We start from the raw sequence: 21,635 nt of genomic DNA on the forward strand, positions 1-21,635 counted from the left end.
CTTGGAAATATATCGCTGTTCCTTCACTGACGCTGGCTAAAAATCCTGGAACTCCCTTCCTAACAGCACTGTGGGTGTACCTACACCGCATGGACTGCAGCAGTTTGCGAAGGCAGCTCACCACCACCTTCTCAAGGACAACTAGGGATGAGCAATAATGCTGGCCCAGCCGGCGAAGCCCACATTCTGTGAATAAACAAGGAAAAAAAAACTCATGTCTTTATTGATTTTTAGAACTATTTATAAGTATACAGTAAAAGGTACAAGCTAGGAACTGTCTCCATGCTTGCTGGTGCACAGGTTCTGTCCAACACTCAACTGACCCTGGTCATGTGTACTCTTGCATTGCTGTGTGTGCAGTACTGTACTGCAGTGCCCCACCTTAGGGTCCTTGATCCCAGGGAAGGCCCACTGCTGTCCAGTGAAGTGCATGAGTGGCACTTAGTTTGTTGAGCCTTCCCTAAAAGAGGCAACATGGGGCTCTCGCCAGCTCTCCAGGCAGTGGGCAAGAACCCGTCACCTCTCTTAAATACAGCCCTCTCTATCTAGCTACCAAAGGAGGTGGATACGTTAGTAAAGTTGCACTTTAGGGGAAATAGCTTTATAGAGATTTCGTGGTGAATTATGATGCCACAATTTTTCTCATCATCTGAAGATATTGAGTGTTTTCTGGGGTACAAACTCATGGACCCCAGATGCCCTTTAATATCTCCTCTCCGAAGTCCTTATTTCAGGGGTTCCCAAACTGTGAGTTGCGATCCCACCCCCTCCCCCAACCAAGTGGGACCGCAGGACAAACATTTGGGGTTGCAATGTCTGGTACCACAATGGCGGCCATGGATCGGCTTAATGGAATTCTTGCAATGCACTACTTTGATAAAACTGTAACTCCCCAGTGCGCTCTGAGCCAACTGTGGTACTTTAACCACTGTCTTGTCTGGGATTTAATCACTCGAATAGACCAAAGACTGAACATGGAATCTTTTTAGTTTGTATTGTTCTTTTACAGTACAAACTCACCACCATACTGCATGTGAATCTCCATTATTAGAGATCATACCCCTGCTGTTTTTTTGAGTATTCTGGTTATCGCAAGATTTGCTGGAGCTGGCCTCCATTTTGGTGCCTCGAGTTTGATCCAGGGATGTGGCAAGTGGCAGGGTTAGGGAGGAAAGCAACAAGTGGCAGGGAAGTGACAACTGAAAAAGTCAGCAAGCAGGAGGGAGGCAATATGCTTTGATATCATGCAGCAGGCAGAGGAATTCTCTCACTTGGTGGGGATCATTTTGGGCAAAGTGCACAGCCTTCAAAACAATATCATAGCCCCACTCCCCGCTGTCAGTCTGTGGTCATATCAATTTAAAAGCGTTAAAATGGGGTCACATTGGGAAAATGTGTCTTAGTCAGAGTCAGCAAGCTATTTGACTGTGGTGGGAACCAAAGAGCAGCCTGATTTATCACTCGTCATTTTTTTTCCTTCTCTGACCCTCCCTAATCCAGACCAATTATAATGTACTTTTAGTTGTTCTAAGTGAGATCTTTACTGATTAAACAGCAAACCAACAAGTGAATAAGCTACTGAGGGTCCAAATTGAAATAGCTGACCATTAAAAAGTGCTGAAGTGTTGCAGCAATTGCCATTTGAAATCTCATTATGATTCTAACTGCTTTGTTGTTTGTTGGTACTTTAACCACTGTCTTGTCTGGGATTTAATCACTCGAATAGACCAGAGACTGAACATGGAATCTTTTTATAAAAATATGTAAAAACAAAAAACTGCGGATGCTGGAAATCCAAAACAAAAACAGAATTACCTGGAAAAACTCAGCAGGTCTGGCAGCATCGGCGGAGAAGAAAAGAGTTGACGTTTCAAGTCCTCATGACCCTTCAACAGAACTGAGTGAATCTTAGGAAAGGGGTGAAATATAAGCTGGTTTAAGGTGGGAGGGTGGGGTGGTGGTGTGGTTGTAGGGACAAGCAAGCAGTGATAGGAGCAGATAATCAAAAGATGTCACAGACAAAAGAACAAAGAGGCGTTGAAGTTGTTGATATTATCTAAACGAATGTGCTAATTAAGAATGGATGGTAAGGCACTCAAGGTACAGCTCTAGTGGGGATGGGGTGGAAAGACTAGTAGCACATAAAAGATTTAAAAATAATGGAAATAGGTGGGAAAAGAAAAATCTATATAAATTATTGGAAAAAACAAAAGGAAGGGGGAAGAAACAGAAAGAGGGTGGGGATGGAGGAGGGAGTTCAAGATCTAAAGTTGTTGAATCAATATTCAGTCCGGAAGGCTATAAAGTGCCTAGTCGGAATATGAGGTGTTGTTCCTCCAGTTTGCGTTGGGCTTCACTGGAACAATGCAGCAAGCCAAGGACAGACATGTGGGCAAGAGAGCAGGGTGGAGTGTTAAAATGGCAAGCGACAGGGAGGTTTGGGTCATTCTTGCGGACAGACCGCAGATGTTCTGCAAAGCAGTCGCCCAGTTTACATTTGGTCTCTCCAATGTAGTGGAGACAGCATTGGGAGCAACGAATGCAGTATACTAAGTTGGGGGAAATGCAAGTGAAATGCTGCTTCATTTGAAAGCAGTGTTTGGGCCCTTGGACGGTGAGGAGAGAGGAAGTGAAGGGGCAGGTGTTGCATCTTTTGTGTGGGCATGGGGAGGTGCCATAGGTGGGGGTTGAGGAGTAGGGGGTGATGGAGGAGTGGACCAGGGTGTCCCGGAGGGAACGATCCCTACGGAATGCCGCCGGGGGGGTGAAGGGAAGATGTGTTTGGTGGTGGCATCATGCTGGAGTTGGTGGAAATGGCGGAGGTTGATCCTTTGAATGTGGAGGCTGGTGGGGTGATAAGTGAGGACAAGGGGGTCCCTATCATGTTTCTGGGAGGGCGGAGAAGGCGTGAGGGCAGATGCGCGGGAGATGGGCCGGACACGGTTGAGGGCCCTGTCAACAACCGTGGGTGGAAAACCTCGGTTAAGGAAGAAGGAGGACATGTCAGAGGAGCTGTTTTTGAAGGTAGCACCATCGGAACAGATGCGACGGAGGCGAGGGAACTGAGAGAACGGAATGGAGTCCTTACAGGAAGCGGGGTATGAGGAGCTGTAGTCAAGGTAGCTGTGGGAGTCGGTAGGCTTGTAATGGATATTGGTGGACAGTCTATCATCAGAGATTGAGACAGAGAGGTCAAGGAAGGGAAGGGAAGTGTCAGAGATGGACCATGTGAAAATGATGGAGGGGTGGAGACCGGAAGCAAAATTAATAAATTTTTCCAAGTCCCGACGAGAGCATGAAGCAGCACCGAAGTAATCATCGATGTACCGGAGAGTTGTGGAAGGGGGCCGGAATAGGACTGGAACAAAGAATGTTCCACATACCCCATAAAGAGACAGGCATAGCTGGGGCCCATGCGGGTACCCATAGCCACACCTTTTATTTGGAGGAAGTGAGAAGAGTTGAAGGAGAAATTGTTCAGTGTGAGAACAAGTTCAGCCAGACGGAGGAGAGTAGTGGTGGATGGGGATTGTTTGGACCTCTGTTCGAGGAAGAAGCTAAGGGCCCTCAGATCATCCTGGTGGGGGATGGAGGTGTAGAGGGATTGGACGTCCATGGTGAAGAGGAAGCGGTTGGAGCTAGGGAACTGGAAATTGTTGATGTGACGTAAGGTGTCAGAGGAATCACTGATGTAGGTGGGAAGGGACTGGACAAGGGGAGAGAGATGGAGTCAAGATAACGAGAAATTAGTTCTGTGGGGCAGGAGCAAGCTGACATGATCGGTCTACTGGGACAGTTCTGTTTGTGGATTTTGGGTAGGAGGTAGAAGCGGGCCGTCCGAGGTTGGGCGACTATCAGGTTGGAAGATCTCCAGAGGAGATGAGGTCAGTGACAGTCCTGGAAACAATGACTTGAGGAATTTTTTTAGATTGTATTGTTCTTTTACAGTACAAACTCACCACCATACTGCATGTGACTCTCCATTATTAGAGTTCATACCCCTGCTGTTTTTTTGAGTATTTTAAAGCCTGAGATAAGTTATGCATAACAGGGCTATGTGATTGTTGTGTACTATTATAATTTTTAGGCTAATAGTTTTGTTAGTCAATGTCTTGAGTTTATTTTCTTTGTGAAACTTCCTGAGTGGAAGGGAGAGAGGGGAAGAGATTAGAGGGTATATTTAGGAGGAAAGATAGATCCATGAAACATGTGTTTTATTTTTAACATTTGTTTTTTCTTCAGAGCCAAGTCCACTCCCTCTCTGACTGTCTCCTAGGCCACTCGATCATCCCATCACATTCAATATGTGCTGACATTATCAACTGTACTGTTATCTCAGGCATAGGTCCTTCCAAAACTGCTGCGGTTATCCCATCTTTTTTTCAAATAAAGTATACTCTTGACCCCACCCATTCTCTCCAAATACTGCTGTTTTTTTTCCTTAGGCCTTTGAATGCATTGGCACTATCTAATTCCTCACTCCCACCTCTTCCCCAGCCCCTATTTGAATTTGTTCAGTTAAGTTTTCTTAATTACACTTTCCTAACACATAGTTCTGTTTAAATACATCAACAACATTGTGTGTAGCTAGCAACAGTGTGTTATTTCTCATCTAAAGCACCTACTTAATAGTCTACTTCCATTAGTTAATCTTGTGTGAATGAAAGTTGTTTCATGATAACTACTTTTTCCCTTTAGTCTAGGACGTTGCTCTTTGATTAGGAGTCAGAGTTCTCTGGGTGATGACTATCCTGTTTCATTCACTTAGTTTACATTTCCTCTCTCTTTTCTATTTCTCCTTGAACAAAATGTAAGACTGAGCTACAATTGTACCCTAACACACACCACAGCATCACATCAAAGTACTAAAGCTCATTGTCATTGGGAAGCCTGGAAAACAAATTGATCCGGGTATTCGTACATCCAAACTTAGCAACTCATTCCCAAGTTGTTTGGAGGTTGGGGGTGGGATTACGTGTATACAGTGGAATTTTGTAGTCTTTCTGTGATCTTTTCAGCATTGTACCTCAAATCAAAAGTCAAATCAAGATTTCAATTAGCATACCCAGTGATCAGTCCTTACAGTAATTATTTCAGTGTTGAAAGCTAGCACAAACTTCCATTTGTACCAAACTCTTGTTAAACAGTGATTCAGGCATTTGACTGTGTACATGAGCCTGGGCCTATTTGGTAGGTTAACTTGGCTGTTAACCTGGTTTAGAGAGCTGGAAGACAACACAATTTGATGAAAAGTATGTATTAAGCTAGAACTGTACAAAATCTTTGAAAAAAGAGGCCCTGCTGGACATACTGTGAATTGAGCATAGAATGAGGGACAATGGGTTTTGAAGTTTTAGACAGTTGTGAGTATTCTTGTGTTCCAAGATGGTTCTCAAATTTACTTACAGTAACTAAACTGTCCTTGATCATTGGAATATCCCTGTTTTGTTAGTGGAGGAACAGGTAAACTTTAACCTATTATGGTGATGTGAACTTGCTGTAGATTCTGAGACACAGCAATAAATAAAATGTGGATTTATTTGTTTCTTATTGACCAAATCACGGAGCAATTCTTATATGGCAGATAGTACACAGACACATCCTTTATCCGCTTCTTACAATAGTGTGATATATAGCCCTTGTTGATGCATAGGTCTTTGATTTAAGTTGAGCTGAGATCTTTGGAACAATTCTCTACTTATTTTACTGGCCCTTGAGAGGGGCAGGTAACAAATACTTTCTATTTTATTGGTATATGGAAAAGAGTAAAATATGTAAACTTTATCACTCCTCCATACTTGATTTCTGAAAAGTAAGATTTTCACTATCTGCTAATCCAATTAACTTTTATCTCACAGCTAAAATAAGACGACTCTATGATATAGCCAATGTCCTCACCAGCCTTGAACTTATAAAGAAAGTACATGTAACAGAGGTGAGAGGACGGAAGCCAGCATTTAAATGGATAGGACCAGAGGCATTCCCAGACCTAATCGGTACACAATTTTTTGATAAAATTATATTTCCCTCACTGAGTTACCATTTTTTTTCAGAAAATGAGTTTGATTGCACAATTAATGAATTAAGCTTTGATCATGAATGAAACTGCTATTGTTGCAGATGTAAAACCTATTACACTGACTACCTCAGCTGCACCTAGTACTGTGTTACCCAAGATTTCAAAAGAAGCATTTGCCAAGAATCTTTTCCCTGCCTCGAACACTAAGCAAGGCTTCACTCGGCATGCATCTTTGAATTATTTATTACAAAACATGGAGAACGATCACAGGAAGATCAGCTCTGCACCGAGTAGCCCAGTTGGCAAAATCTACAGTATGTATTTCAGAATAACTAATTTATTTTGTAATTATATATCCAATTTATAGTTAAATTCCTATATGTATTTTTCAACAGGTGCCATTAATTTTGTCATCTACATGTTCTTGTCCTACTAAACTTATTCATGCCAAATGAGTTTGATAAATATGAAATTATAACAAATTATTTAAACTCATGACCACTACCATCTAGAAGGACAAGGGCAGCAGATACATGGGAACACCACCATCTGGAAGTTCCCCTCCAAGCCACTCATGATCCTGATTTGGAACTATGTCGCTGTTCCTTCACTGCTGGTCTAGCCAGTGATGCCCACATCCCATAAATGAATATATAAAAAAAAGTTTTGTTGTCAAGCTTTTAATTAATGTTCAGACGGGTTTTGTTGTTTGACCTTGGTTATTTGCTTTAGTGAAAGTAAGTGATGAAAAAATGGACAGGAGGTTCTAATTTCCAATGAATTACACGTTTTTGGGTTAGCCATTTTGGCAATTAGGATCATATAGGACAAAAAACAGAGTAGGAATAAATGGGCCATTTTTGGGTACTGGAAGTACTTGGGCCTCAGATAATTACAATTTATATCAATGACTCTGATGAATGGACTGAGTATAATGTCTCAGAGTCATTATGGCACAGAAGAAGGCTGTTCAGCCCATTAAGTCCATGCCAGTTCTCTGAAGAGAAGTCCAATTGGTCCCATTCCCCCACTATATTGCCATAGTCCTGTAAATTTATTTTCCTCAAACGTCCATCCAATTTCCTTTTGAAATAATTCATTGTCTTCACTTCCACCACTCTTGCAGACAGCAAGTTCCAGGTCATTAGCACTTGCCATCCTCCAGTGAAATCACACCTGGATTACTGTACTGTTTTGCTCTCCTTACCTGAGGAGGGATATACTTGCTTATGAGGGAATGCAACAAAGGTTCACTAGATTGATTCCTGGAATTAGACAATTGTCCTATGAGAAGAGGTTTAGTAGACTAGGACTATATTGCCTGGAATTTAGAAGTATGAGAGGTGACCTCATGGAAACAAAGTTCTTAAGGGGCTTAACAGGGAAACCTTTGGAGCTGAAGGAGGCCATTTGGCCCATCGAGTCTGCTCCACCATTCAATGAGATCATGGCTGATCTGATAATCCTCAACTCCACTTTCTGCCTTTTCCCGATAACCCTTGATTCCCACACTGATTAAAAATCTGTCTATCTCAGCCTTGAATACACTTAATGACCCAGCATCCAAAGTCCTCTGCGATAAAGAATTCTACAGATTGACTACCCTCAGAGAAGAAATTCCTCCTCGTATCTGTTTTAAATGGTCACCCCCTTACTCTGAGATTATGCCCCCTGGTCTTAGACTCTCCCACATGGGGAAACAACCTCTCAGCATCTACCCTATCAAGGCCCCTAAGAATCTTATGTGTTTCAATAAGGTCGCCTCTCGTTCTTCTAAATTCCAATGAGTACAGGCACAACCTACTCAACCTCTCCTCATAAGAAAATCCCTCCATACCTGGGATCAATTTAGTGAACCTTCTCTGGGCTATCTCCAATGCCAGTATATCTTGCCTTACATGAGGGGACCAAAACTGTTCATAGTATTCTAGGTGTGGTCTAACTAATGCCTTGTATAGTTTCAGCAAGACTTCCCTATTTTTATACTCCATTCCTTTTGAAATAAAGGCCAACATTCCATTTTCCTTCCCTATAACCTGTTGAACTTGTATGTTAGCTTTTTTTCATGCAGAAGGACTCCCAAATCCCTCTGTGCTGCAGCTTTCTGCAGTCTTTCTCCATTTAAGTAACATTCAGCTCCTTTATTCTTTCAAAGTGCATAACCTCACATTTTCCCACATTATATTCCATCTGCCAAGTTTTTTCCCACTCAGTTAACCTGTCTATATCCATCTGTAGACTCTTTGTGTCATCCTCATCACTTGCCTTCCCACCTATTTTTGTGTCATCCGCAAACTTGGCTATAGTACATTCACTTCCCTCATCTAAGTCATTAATATATATTGTAAATAATTGAGGCCCCAGCACTGATCCCTATGGCATTCCACTAGTTACAAGTTGCCATCCCGAAAATGCCTGCCTTATTACCAACTCTCTGTCTTCTATTAGTCAGCCAATCCTCTATCCATGCTGATATACTACCCCCAACACTATGGGCTCTTATCTTATTAAGTAGCCTTAAGTGCGGTACCTTATCAAATGCCTTTTGGGAATAAATATTACGTCTACTGGTTCCCCTTTATCTTGTTACTTCCTCAAAGAATTCTAATAAATTTGTTAGGCATGATTTCCCCTTCATGAAGCCATGCTGACTCTGCTTGATTAGAGTACGTATTTCTAAATGCTCTGCTATTACATCCTTTATAATAGACTTCAACATTTTCCCAATAACAGATATTAAGCTAACTGGCCTATAGTTACCTGGGGCAGAAATTTCCCCCTATCTGGGGGGTTGTGGGGGGGCAGGCACAAACCCAATCAGTGCCCCCGATCATGGTCGCGCTGTTATTTTACATGGGCGGGCCAATTAAATGCACTGAAGGCTCCCTGTGCGGGTGGGGGGTTTACCTGAGTCGGGACCTGTGCTCTTTGGCGCGCACAGAGGTGCCTCAGGGAGATTAGCTTAAGGCTTAAAAATTTAAATAAAGAAAAGGAAATATTTTGAGATGTCCCCTCATGTGACAGTGTTGCATGAGCTGGGACATGTTCATGAATTTTGATTAAAAATGTTATTTAATTAATGAAACCTTCATGAAACCTCATCCCGCCCATGGATGAGGTTCCATGCAAAATGCGAAGGCCGCCTGGGCTCTTCGCCTGCCTGCCAACCTTGAAGTTGGACGGGCAGCCCTGTTAATTGTTTTAATGACTATTTAAATGGTCTTAATAGGCCTTTGACAGTTCAGCAGGTGCGTAGCCGACTCGGCTGCGCGGCTGCCGAACTGAAAATCTAAATGACACGCAGTGACATCAGGACACCTGTGCGTCATTTTAGGCATCGGCAAGTGGGCTTGCCGACCCGAAAATTCTACCCCTGTTTTTTTGTCTCCCTCCCTTTTTGAATAAGGGTGTTACATTGGCTGTTCTCCAATCCTCTGAGACTTTTCCTGAATCTAAGGATTCTTGGAAGATTACTACCAGTGCATCCACTATTTCTGTAGCTAATTCCTTTAATATCCTAGGATGCAACCCATCTGGTCCAGGTGACTTATTGGCCTTTAGCTCCATTAGTTTCCCTAGCACTTTTTCTCTAGTGATAGTTATTGTATTTATTTTCTCCCTCCTTTTTGCCCCTTGATTATTTAGTATTTTTGGAGTGCTATTAGTATCTTGAAGACTGAAGCAAAGTATTTATTCAACTCCTCTGCCACTTCCCGGTTCCCCATTATTATGTCCCCAGCCTTATTCTCTAAGGGGTCTATATTGACTTTGGCCTCTCTCTCTCTCTTCCTTTTTATATATTTAAAGAAGCTCTTACTGTCCGTTTTTATGTTATAGGCTAGCTTACCCTCAAAGTTTATTTTCTCCCTCATTATTTTGTTTGTTTTTAAAACTTTCCCAATCCTCTGGCTTACCACTAATCTTTGCCATATTGTATGTTTTTTCTTTCAATTTGGTACTGTCCTTAACTTCCTTGGTTAACCATGGTTGGTTTATCCCCCTCCTTGAATCCTTCCTCAAACCTAGAGTGTTATCAATTCTCAGTCATTGCGCATATTCAAATGAGAGGTTAATATACTTTTGGGTACTGAGGAATATGGGGATATTGTAGACAGGTATAGCTGAGGTACAAGATTAGCCATAATCTCATTGAATAGTGGAGCAGGCCCGAATGGCCTACTCTTCCTATTTCTAACATTCTTGTGTGTGAAATTCAACAAACTAGGGGATGTAATTTCTAATAAGCCTACTGCAGGAATACAGCGCCATTACCGTAACCTACTTAGCAAAAACTGATTTGGTTATATTGAGTTTTGATGTCAATATTCAGCTGAACGGGGTTAGATTGAGAAAATCATGAACACATGAAAAAATACTAATTGCATGTCTTTTCAGATTCATTGTATGTGTGGCTAATACAGTACATCAGGGCCGCCTTTAAACATGGTCGCCAATAGCTATCTGCGCATGATCAGCGGTTCAGTTGGTAACATACATAGCCATTAAATATTGTGTTGACAGTGAAGCATCTTTGTTGGTATTGTGTCCCTTTTTTCCTCCCCAATCCACCAAGAAAAAAATGGCCATTTCTCCATTCTGCTTAAATAAATGCATATTATTAACTATCATGCCAGTGTTATTTAAACATGTGTATTTATAGATTGCTGAAATTTTTTTCCATAAAAAGGTGATTCATCCAAAGCTGGATTATACCCCAGTAAAATGGACCAGCTTGCTACAATCTGTAAACTTCAGTTGGAAGCCCAATCTAAGTAAGTGCCAGAAATTCAACATTTGCACGTCCCTGACTGGATTTTCAAATACTATATAGTATGCAGAGAATTTAGTGTTATTTTTATGCCAAGTATTTAAAAAAATATTTAAAATCTTTCTAAGGCACATTTCTAATCAAATATCATTTGAATTGTGCCCATTTTAAAAGCATAAGAGAAACTAAGTCCTCTGCGTCTTGGTATTAGGGGAGGTAATGGCGTAGTGGTATTGTCACTGGACTACTAATCAAGAGACTCAGCTAATATTCTGGAGACCTGGGTTCAAATCCTACCCAGCAGATGGTGCACTTTAAATTCAATAAAAATCTGCAAATAAAAATCTAATGATGACCATAAAACCAGGTTCACTAATTCCCTTTAGGGAAGGAAAAATGCTGTCCTTACTTGGTCTGGCCTACATGTGACTCCAGACCCACAGTAATATGGTTGACTCTTTAAATGCCTTCTTAACTTGGGATGGGTAGTAAATGCTGGCCTGGCCAGTGACACCAACATCCCATGAACAATATATGATACATCATAACAATATGAAAAGCTGTGTTTTCAAAGTGCTTAGTGAAAATATAATTATTTTATGTACCTATGTAGGTTTCAACCAAACTCCATGTTTCCCAGTGAGAGATGACTCGGTGAAACCCCGTCCCCATCACACATACTAATCAGCTCCCCTTTCCCTTCCCCACCCCACACACAGTAATCAGCCCCTCTTTCTTCTCTACGCACAATAATCAGCCCCTCTCGTTTATTCCTCACATACACAGTAAACAGCCCTTTCCTCTCCTCTTCCCTTCCACTTATTAATCAGCTCCCTCCCCTCTGCCCCAAGCACTGTAATCAGCTCCCTCCCCTCCTCATCACATACTGTAATTGGCTACTATTCCACCACCACTACAATCTACGTCCTGGTCTAGTTGCCGGTGCCTGCAAAGCAGAGTCCCCAGCTCAGGTTAAGGAGCTTATATAATAGCAGCAGAAACACAGTAAAATTTGAAACCGGCACTTACCTTCCTGGCTCAGTGAGACAACCTCCTGGTTTTCCCTGCACACAGTCAGTCAATCAGAACCTGTCTCTACCTGCACCAAGTCGCGCACAATCATCCCAGGCCAGCTCGGCACTCGCCACTAAGTGTTTTCTGAGGTTAAAGAACGCTTTAGGCCAGCATCCACCCCTTCCTGTTTGGCAACAAGCACCCAGTGTGTCCAGGGATATCCTGCTAGTCTCCTGTCCACAGTCGTCATTGTTGTCTTGGAGGAGGGGGAGAGTTCGTGACCCCAAACACTATCGCTGTGACCGCATTGGGGGTCGGGACCCACATTTTGGGAACCTCTGCCTTAAAGTATAACTGGAGCAACACGTTGAATGTTACTGAAGGATAGCCCATTACTTGGTACAATATGAAAGGAAATAATACTTTAAATGTTATGCAACAACCATTTTTTTGAACTGTTCTGATTTTTAAGTTTGTATTTTTCCTCCCTCTCAGCCTGAATGCCAGTAAGCTCATAACCTCGCCATCAAAACCATGTTCCTCACAAGAGAAGTCAAAACTTGATAATCCCCCTGGACTTGTTGAACCAGCATTATGTACTGGAGTTAATTCAGCAGTATTCCCTCAGGTTAAACCAACATTTCAGCCTCTCGAGGTGTTTCCTTTGGTGCATGGACAGTATTCTTCTGTTTTACCAGTGATGTTACCTCAAAGCCACTCCAATGGGCCTTATACAATTTGTCTCCAACCTCCACAGCCAAGAAACCTGTCTGCACACCCCTCTGGCTTTGTGCAGTCCATATCTTTTGCCACGGAAAAACAAATGATAAGCCCCCATGATTCAAGGAACCACTCCAATAAACGGATTGCTGAAATGTGTTCTGACGGGCCAGAAACTGATAACGACAACCAGAATAGCAAAGCAGCCAAACGTGATACACTCCCTGACCGATGCCTGAAGCAACCCTCTATACATGACATCAGTGAAGTTTTGCGTTCCAAAGCAGCTAATAAATCTGAGAGCCAGCCAGCAAAGGATGTTGATTCAGTAAGGGTACAGTAAATTAATGAAAATGCATAACTGACTTTTTCAAATGACTAGTTTATGGTGATTTTATTTAAGTAACTGCTGAGAGTAATGGTCATCACTTAACTGATGTCTACTTCTGTCTGTTGCAAATGGAAATTGAGGCTTCCTTCTCCCAAACCCCTGAAAGTATACTCAGCATCATGCAGGCCAGCTGGATTCCTGGCTCGATCCCTGGCTTATGACAAGTTGCCTATGTGACACAGAGGCATATAAATTAGCCTCAGGATATGTTGGGTTGTAGGCTAGATTCCTGATCATTATTCTGTGTTCCTGCCAAATGTATGCTGCGTGAACTATGGTTGAGAATAATATAGTGTTTTCCAGAATATCTGTAGGATTAAAAAAAAAGGCTGTCAATGTTCATTGCCAAAGCTTATGTGAACAACGTTGGCTTGAGCAAAATATCTGAACTGCTGTTCATAAGATCTTCCAGAACCAAAACTGGTGTTATTTCTAACACTGCCCTCCCCCAACCCCAACCAACCAGCCCCAAACATAACAAACATACTTTCAAATATGGTTAGGTTGGTCCAAGATGAATAACCAGCAGGAAGGTTATGGGTATTCTGGGCTTGTAGACCATGTAGTTATAGCCGGTTAAATTCAAGCAATATCGCTGTGCATATTTGGGGCTTCCTAAATCCTTGTCCCTGCCAGCCTACCTGCAAATCCTCCAGTAGGCTAGTCTATGAGTCTGTGCTTTCCAAAGCAGATGAACATAAACTGTAAATGTCTTAGTGATTTAATTTAGAGAATTTAAAGCTTTCCATGTGTGAACAATTGGCTGACCAAAACAAAGACATTTGGCGTAGCAAATGTCACATTGGTGCAGTAGTGGGGTGCTTTTATTTTATAACAGGTTGAATTTGGAAATCTTCATTTTGCAACTTGGATTGTTTGTCCCAAACTCTGGAAGCTAAAATTATAAAGAGGAAGAGTTTTCATATACCTCCCAAACCATGTAATACTTCTAAAGCAATGTATTAGCAGTAGTCACTGTTGTCATAGGAAACGTGCAGCTAATTTGCACACAGATAGCTCTCACAAACAGTAAACGAATTAGGAACAGGAGTAGGCCATTCAGCCCTTCGAGCCTGCTTTGCCATTCAATAAAACCATGGCTGATCTGATTGTGGCCTGCCGCCTATCACCTTTGACTTCCGTGTTAGTCAAGAATCTATCTATCTCTGCCTTAAAAAGATTCAAGCATCTTGCCTCTACAACTCTCTGGGGAAGAGAGTTCTAAAGACTCGCAACCCTCTGAGAGAAAAAAATTCTCTTCTGTCTTAAATGGGAGACCCTTTATTTTTAAACTGTGTCCCCTAGTTCTAGTCTCTCCCATAAGAAGAAATATCCTTTCAGTGTCCACACTGTCAAGTCCCCTCAGGATCTTGTATGTTTCAAGAAGATCACCTCATTCTTCTAAACTCCAATGGATACAGGCGCAGCCTGTCCAGCCTTCCTCGTAAGATAGCACCCACCCCACCCCAATCCCAGGTATCAATCTAGTGAACCTTCTTATCAGTGAATTTTCTGTTGTGATAATGACCAGGTAATCTGTTTTTGATATTGATTGAAGAATAAATATTGGCCAGGACACTGGACCCCTGCTTTACTTCACAATAGTGCCATTATTCCATCAATTGGACAGATGGGGTCTCAATCTGAAAGACTGCACCTCTGACAGTTCAACACTTCTACTGAAGTGTCACCCTTAATTTTTGTACTCCAGTGCTGCACTGTTACTTGAACCCACGACCCCCTGACTTGGATGGGAGTGTGCTACTAACTGAACCACCGCGAATACTTGGAAAATGAAAAAGACTGATGTTCTTACTAATGTTAAAATTCACTATAAATAATTGTCACTTGCCACTGAAATTACTTAGTAGGTTTGGTAACAATTTGACAGAACCTGCAAACGCTTATACTTCCCAAGCCCACGTTTTAAAAGTAATTTGAGTCACATGCTAATTTATTCCATTTTAATGAATGATGTGTTGTAAGATTTCTTTACCAATGGTTGGTTATTTTTTAGATGCTGCTGGGCCTTGTAAAATAGATTTGTCAACCTTGTAGATGTGCTTTTAAAATTGCAATAATCTATAATGGATCTTGATGTCAAAATTAAAACAGTTGTGTTGTAATTATTTCCCAATGGTGCCTGATATTTAAACTTGCACACACCGTTATGTCTTGGATTTATGGTTACTGCTAAGTATAGAATGAAACATAGAGAGCAGAAAAATTTAACATATTCCCTTCATTTCACCTTTAAGGGCACATCACCAAATGAAGATGAGCTTTTAGAAATTCATCAAGCGAGGCTAAAGGCCCGCAGAAGTTTGATAACTAATCGGGCTTCCCCACGGGCCTTGCACCTCGACCCAGAGTTCCTAAATGCCCCAGAAGACAAGAGTCTCGGTTCTGAAAAACTTGAGCACAGTGTTGAATGTTTCCTTGAAAATGAAGAGAAGTGTGGGATTATTTTGTCAGAAGGAAAAGCCACCACAGTAAAAGCTGTTCCAGTGGCAATTGCATTTCCTGCCCATCTTCACTCTGTGTCTGAGGTGAGATCTTGAATTTGTGAATTAATAGGTGTAATTAGCAAAATTAACCTTCAGCCCACAAGCTGAAATTTGTTTTCCTGCTGCAATTATCAGTTTTTACTCTGTTGAAACAATCCACATTTTGTTAGTTCATGATTTCTATATTTTATCCTGATTGTCCCTGTTTATTTATTTGTTTTGCTTCAGACTGTAATGTCATCTGGATACCTCATCCCATTACCACAGCAGGCATCTTTTAATAATTCAAGCAATGGGTCTCCTGAAATGAAAAATAAATGTGTATCCTCACCAGAGCATCAGCTTTACCATTCACCATTATCAGGTTTGTGATTAAACCTTCATGTTCAAGAGATTCAAACTGTGTAATGCTTGTAAGAACTTTTTTTTTCGTTTGAAGTCAAGAATGAATAATGTACTTTAATTATTGGCACAGTCATTTTAATGGGCAAAAAAACCTCTTTTATAACTGTTACATGAACCCATAGGAAAGCACATTCGTTATCCTGCTACAACTTGCTGCTACTTTGTTAGAACAACTGCTGAAACACTGTTTTGTTGATGCCGAAATTCAGTTAAACTCCCTCAGTGAAAATTATAGCCTTCAGTCTCAGACCAGATTTCTGTATTCATCCTCTTTCACTTAAACTCCTTGTGTTTTTCTCCTCTTCACACAACCTTTCTCCTCACTGGCAAGGCTGCTTTGTGGCTGTTCCTTGATGCCGTATCCAAAGACTCAAATGCACCCTCTGGGATTTCTACAGTGAGCTAAGATGTATAGAATAGGCCTGATTCCAATAGTGTTTAATTCCTTTCGGAATAAATTGAACTTTTCACTGAGGTTAAAGATTGTATTGCAAGTGGTTCTGCTTGTTGTTCAAATTTTATCTGGTTAAAGTCCTGCATCAATATATAATGTTTGTTTTACAAACAGTACAAAAATTCTGCTTTGCCAATGAGTTATTAAAATGTTCCCTCTCTTTGTAGGTGTTACACCAATGACTGCTTCAGACTACTCTCCAGCTAATTTCTCTGCCACTCATATAACCTCCCTGAAATTACCTTATCCAGTGGCTGTTGCTTCTTCTGTAGCCTCTCTTCCAGTTGTGAGCCAAGCCAACATATCATCCTTCGCTTCTTCAGGTCATCACTTTCCTATTCACAGTCCCAGCCCAGGGATTCTGAATTTCACACTGCAGAATCTTGGTTTGATCAACCCCGGGGTGCACTTTTCAATGAGTCAAGGGCCCACAATGGCAACTGCTTCTCCAGAACAAGCTAATCCTCTCACAGGAAACATAAATCTACAACAAGGAAAGATGATCTTTGTTAAGCCAGTGTCTCCACATCACCAGCTGACTGGACAACCTGTAGCATTGATTAGTATACAACAGGTGAGCTAAGTCTCAAAAACACTAAACCGCAATGAACATGTTCAAATACTTTCTCTAAAAGGCTTCATTCAACTACAAGCAAACTGCACTATTAGTACCTTACAGGAACTCACAAATTGTACAGATAATTAACTGGTACTCCAGCATCTGCATTATTTTGCTTTAACTGGTACTTAGTTTGATTCCTGATCTGTGCTGCTATATTCCTCAGCTGAGATTGTAAGGAAGATAGGAATATTTCCTGTGCACATGGCAGGGAAAGAATCCAGGATTCCTGCTTTTCAGCTCACCTTGCTAGAAAGGCTATGTTTAAATATCAGATTTTGCTCCACCTTCCAAGTTTTAATTTTTATCCCTTCCTTCTTATTGAAATAACTTACATTACACATTAAGTGTAAGCTGTGGCTCAGTTGGTAGTAGACTTGCCTCTGAATCACAATGGTTTGAGTTCAAGTCCCATCCAGGATTTGAATGCAAAAAAATCAAGGCTGACATTCCAGTGCAGTGTTGAGGAAGCATTGCACTGTTGGATGTGATGTATTTTGGATGAGACATTAAACCAAGGCCCCATCTGTCTGCTCTGCTGAATGTAAATGATCACATGACACTATCTTGAAGAATAGCAGTGGTATTATCACTGCTGCCCTGGCCAAAATTTATCCTTAAATCAACATCACAAAATATCAGATTACCTGGTCATTATCACATTGCTGTTTGTGGGAGTTTGCAAATTAGCTGCCACGTTCCCTACATTACAACAGTGACTACGCTTCAAAAAGTACTTCATTGGTTGTAAAGTGCTTTGAGACATCCAGTAGTCAAGAAAAGCACAATATAAATGCAAATCTTTTTTTCTCTTTTCATTGTCTAAAACCAATGGCTACTTCCTGTTAGCTGCCACAAAACTCTACATCCTGAGTTACCCAGGAAGTGACAATGCATACCTATCAAGTACCCTGCCTGTACCTCCTCTTTTGAATGCTTCAAATTACATTCTCAGCTGAGATCAGTCAACTACATGCAAATCAATGATCCAAGCTATTCTACAGTTCAATACCACACTGATGAGTGTATTTGCCCATTAAGTCATTGTGGGAGCTGGACAATCATTTTCTGATTATTACAGATCAATAATGTAAATGTAGTCTAGTTTGAGTTGTGCTGTGGCATCCTTTGTACTTAGGGGAAGCAGATGTTTGGTTTTCGTATGATAAATTTTCTCAGTTGTGTGTTGATTGTTTTATAGCAAACACTCATGATAGGATATTTTTCAGGGCTTCTCCTGATCACCTGCTTTAACATCAGAAACTCCATTTACGCAGCATATCTGGAGTTTTTGCCTAAATTACAGGAATTAGAATCTGATGAGGTCCCAAGGAAATTTCCAGAGACTGTATTTTGCTTGAAGCAGCAATTTAGTTCAGCATGTAGCTGTATTTCAGCTCTCAGAGTATGATTGTTGATCTAATACAGTTCTTTGAAATTATGATAGAGTTTGATGAGTTAGACTTGGAGAAAATGTATCTACTCATGGAGAGACCAAAACTACAAGGCAGGCATTAGTAATTCCAAGAAGGAATTCAGGAGAAAATTATTTTATCTAAAGGGTGAACAGAATATGGAACTTGCTACCACAAGGGGCAGTTGAGGCAAATAGCATTGTTGCCTTTAAGGAGAAGTTGAATGAAAGAAAATGCAGTAGAAAAGAATAGAGATTATGTTAAGGTTGGATGAAGTAGGGTGGGAGGAGGCTTGTGTTGGGCCAAATGGCCTGTTTCTGTGCTGTAATTTCTATGTACTTGTTAGATCTTGCATAAGTCGCAATTTCCCTTCTCCATTTATAAGAACTTTATACTAAAATATGTGAACCTCAACATGCATTATTTACCAAGTTGAGAAGTACACAAGCACCCTGCCCATAAACTACTAAAAATGTTAGTGTATATGGGCTCCAGAGATGTACAGGAATTACTCTTGTACCATACAATAATCTTACTCATTGCTTTTTAATTGGTTCACTCCTATTGTATTGTGGTTCCCCAGCCCAGTTACCTTGCTAACATGTGAAGCTCACAACACAGAAAATTGGAGATTAACAAGGCAATGGTTCAGCACATCACATTGACTCTATATGGTCTAGCAGGGTAGTGACATTTCTGAATTTTTTTGACAATGGTGTTGCCATGGCAGGAACAGTAAAATATGCACAATTTTAACACTTCAAAAAAACTGTCATCATTTAAGATGAGCGATTAAACAGTATCCATAATTTGTATTTAGCAATCTAAGCACAAGAATTGAGAGAATTTTCTCTGGATTGAACAATCCAATATTTTATGCTGCTTCTAATGAAGTGAGTTCAATATTTACTCATTGTGCCCTTGAAAGGCTATTATTATTACTTGTGGAAGTAAGTGAAGGGTTGTGTACCTTTCTGAATGTTACAAAGGCGTTTGAGATCTGACTGTATGCTGATGTACATAAAAGCTTCATAAATTTCTAATTACGTTCTTGAACACAATACAATATCTATTTTGTTGAGATAAAGACTTTGTAGTGCACATAGTACCTTTTGAAGAATTAATAGCTCGAAGAGAAGCTGACACTTTCTGTTAATACATATTGGTTGAACATGAAGTGATTGAAGCCTATTCCATCAGTGTACTGCCAAATAAGTTACAATGGGGAGCAGTTTTAGCAACAGTGATAAAGTATACCCCAAACTGTACATAAAACAAGCCATAAATGTAACTACGTTTAAAAAGTTACTGATGATCTTTTACATTTTACAGCACAATGTGCCAGCTACACCTGAAGGTGCTCAGTCAATCAACAGGGAGAGCTTTTTCCGTACTCCAGGAGGTCCAACATCAGCTTCCATCCTGTCATCGGTGACTGCTGTTGTCACCAACAATAGCAAAAGTCCTCCAGGAAACATGCCCCTTCCTCAACGAAAGCTTGAGGTCTGCGCTGAAGATTTTCAATGACTTTGGGACAGATGGTAAATCCAAAGTGGTCTGTGAGATTTTTAATGTATTGCTAGGTAGTGAACAAATCTCGGGGTGCATTCTAAATATGTAACGCATAATTTGCGTTTAATTCTATGATTTTTTTAAAAATGTTATCTGGCAGCGCATATTGCTCTAAGGAATTCCTTTGAAGAGAAGTTTACATTGTACCAATGTGACTGTTAACATAGCCATAATTAACAAAACTGTGACCTTCTGCCTAAGCAGAATAAAAATCCAATGCAAGATCATATTCATATAAAGTACTATGGTTAAACATGGCTAGAATTGCAAACTACAAATAATATTTACTTTGCACATTATACAGATGAAACAGTAGGATGAATACCATCCTACCTGGAGTTGGTTTACTGTTGTATGTTTCAAAATGGTGTAACCATCGTACAAAATTAGTTGCAAACTAACTTTGGATGAAATTCACTGGGTAATGATATCCTCAGCACAGATGCATATGTTCTATAAAGTCACCCCTTCTCCAATTAAGAGAACAATATCACATTAGGTGGCCATTGTTATTGAACAAAATTGGTCAATACAAAATTAAGATGTCACACAACACCTGATATTGCAGTTGAAAAATTGCAGGAAAATTGTATGTTTGCAACTGAAGATGTTCATAGTACGGGGATAATCCATTGGAAGAATACACAAGTACTGTAACTTGTACATATTGTGCTGTATTTATATATTACATTAAAGCATTAATTTTGAATGGAATTAAATTTTAAAATCGATATACTTATCCAATTTTAGATGTCACCATCTCTTAAAACCATCTGAACAGATACTGTAACCTGTAGATGGTCATAGGTTTCTCATGATTTCTGGGCTCTATTAGCAATTAAATCTTAAAACATGGAAATTCAAGTAGCTAGCAAGTGATCGTTGTGTTAGTCAATCAAGTTTCTGTCTAACTATTTGAATTTATTTATATTGTCATGTGGTTCTGTGACTGGAATAAATCTGTACAGTTTAATTTCTACATACTGAAGTGCTTCTAATTGGTTGACTGATTTTTACAGTCAAATGGATGGAGTGTTTATGTGTGTGTGAGTTTTTATTTCCAAGCAATGCACTGTAGCAAATAGTTGACCCTCTGCTTATTTTCCTAGAAAGCATGAACTCACGGCAGTCCACTGTCACTATGTGGCAAACTGAATCTCAGCGAATGACTTTAACTCTTACTGCTGCATTGTGCAATGACACCAAATGGACTTAAAATAACTACATACTCAAACAGCTAAACTTCGCAGCATAGGCTCATTTATCTCCTATTCTCTGTTGAAGAAAGTGTCCTAAATTATTTTTCTTGCCCATCCAGCATTGATGGTAAGAAATAGATTCTGGCTACGAATATAAAGAAATAGCTATCCTTTTGCAACAGAACAAGTTGACCCCTTTGAGTATACAAATGTTGAACGGTTTTTACTGTCCATAAATAATGTCCAACACTGTCCACATAGATAAAGCTGCATATAAAATCCCTAGAGATAAAAACAAAAAAACTGCGGATGCTGGAAATCCAAAACAAAAACAGAATTACCTGGAAAAACTCAGCAGGTCTGGCAGCATCGGCGGAGAAGAAAAGAGTTGACGTTTCGAGTCCTCATGACCCTTCGACAGAACTTCTGTCGAAGGGTCATGAGGACTCGAAACGTCAACTCTTTTCTTCTCCGCCGATGCTGCCAGACCTGCTGAGTTTTTCCAGGTAATTCTGTTTTTGTTTTGTATAAAATCCCTAGTAGTCTGTGACT

General features: G+C 40.5%; 1 protein-coding gene across 2 annotated transcripts in view; it reads left to right on the top strand.

Moving 5' to 3' along the window:
* The window catches only part of e2f8 (E2F transcription factor 8), a 50,990-nt gene extending 30,127 nt beyond the window's left edge, over positions 1 to 20,863 (top strand). For both annotated transcript variants that reach the window (XM_041197781.1, XM_041197779.1), the window contains 8 exons: positions 5,859 to 5,996; positions 6,121 to 6,333; positions 10,707 to 10,791; positions 12,297 to 12,849; positions 15,171 to 15,461; positions 15,648 to 15,783; positions 16,446 to 16,852; positions 19,645 to 20,863. In XM_041197781.1, the coding sequence (XP_041053715.1) occupies positions 5,859 to 5,996; positions 6,121 to 6,333; positions 10,707 to 10,791; positions 12,297 to 12,849; positions 15,171 to 15,461; positions 15,648 to 15,783; positions 16,446 to 16,852; positions 19,645 to 19,839 (2,018 nt within the window). In that variant the 3' untranslated portion in view covers positions 19,840 to 20,863. The remainder of the gene's footprint in view (positions 1 to 5,858; positions 5,997 to 6,120; positions 6,334 to 10,706; positions 10,792 to 12,296; positions 12,850 to 15,170; positions 15,462 to 15,647; positions 15,784 to 16,445; positions 16,853 to 19,644) is intronic.
* Positions 20,864 to 21,635: the final 772 nt, after the last annotated feature.

The sequence above is a fragment of the Carcharodon carcharias genome, chromosome 10 (genome assembly GCF_017639515.1).
Source record: "Carcharodon carcharias isolate sCarCar2 chromosome 10, sCarCar2.pri, whole genome shotgun sequence".
In the NCBI taxonomy this organism is placed as follows: domain Eukaryota; kingdom Metazoa; phylum Chordata; class Chondrichthyes; order Lamniformes; family Lamnidae; genus Carcharodon; species Carcharodon carcharias.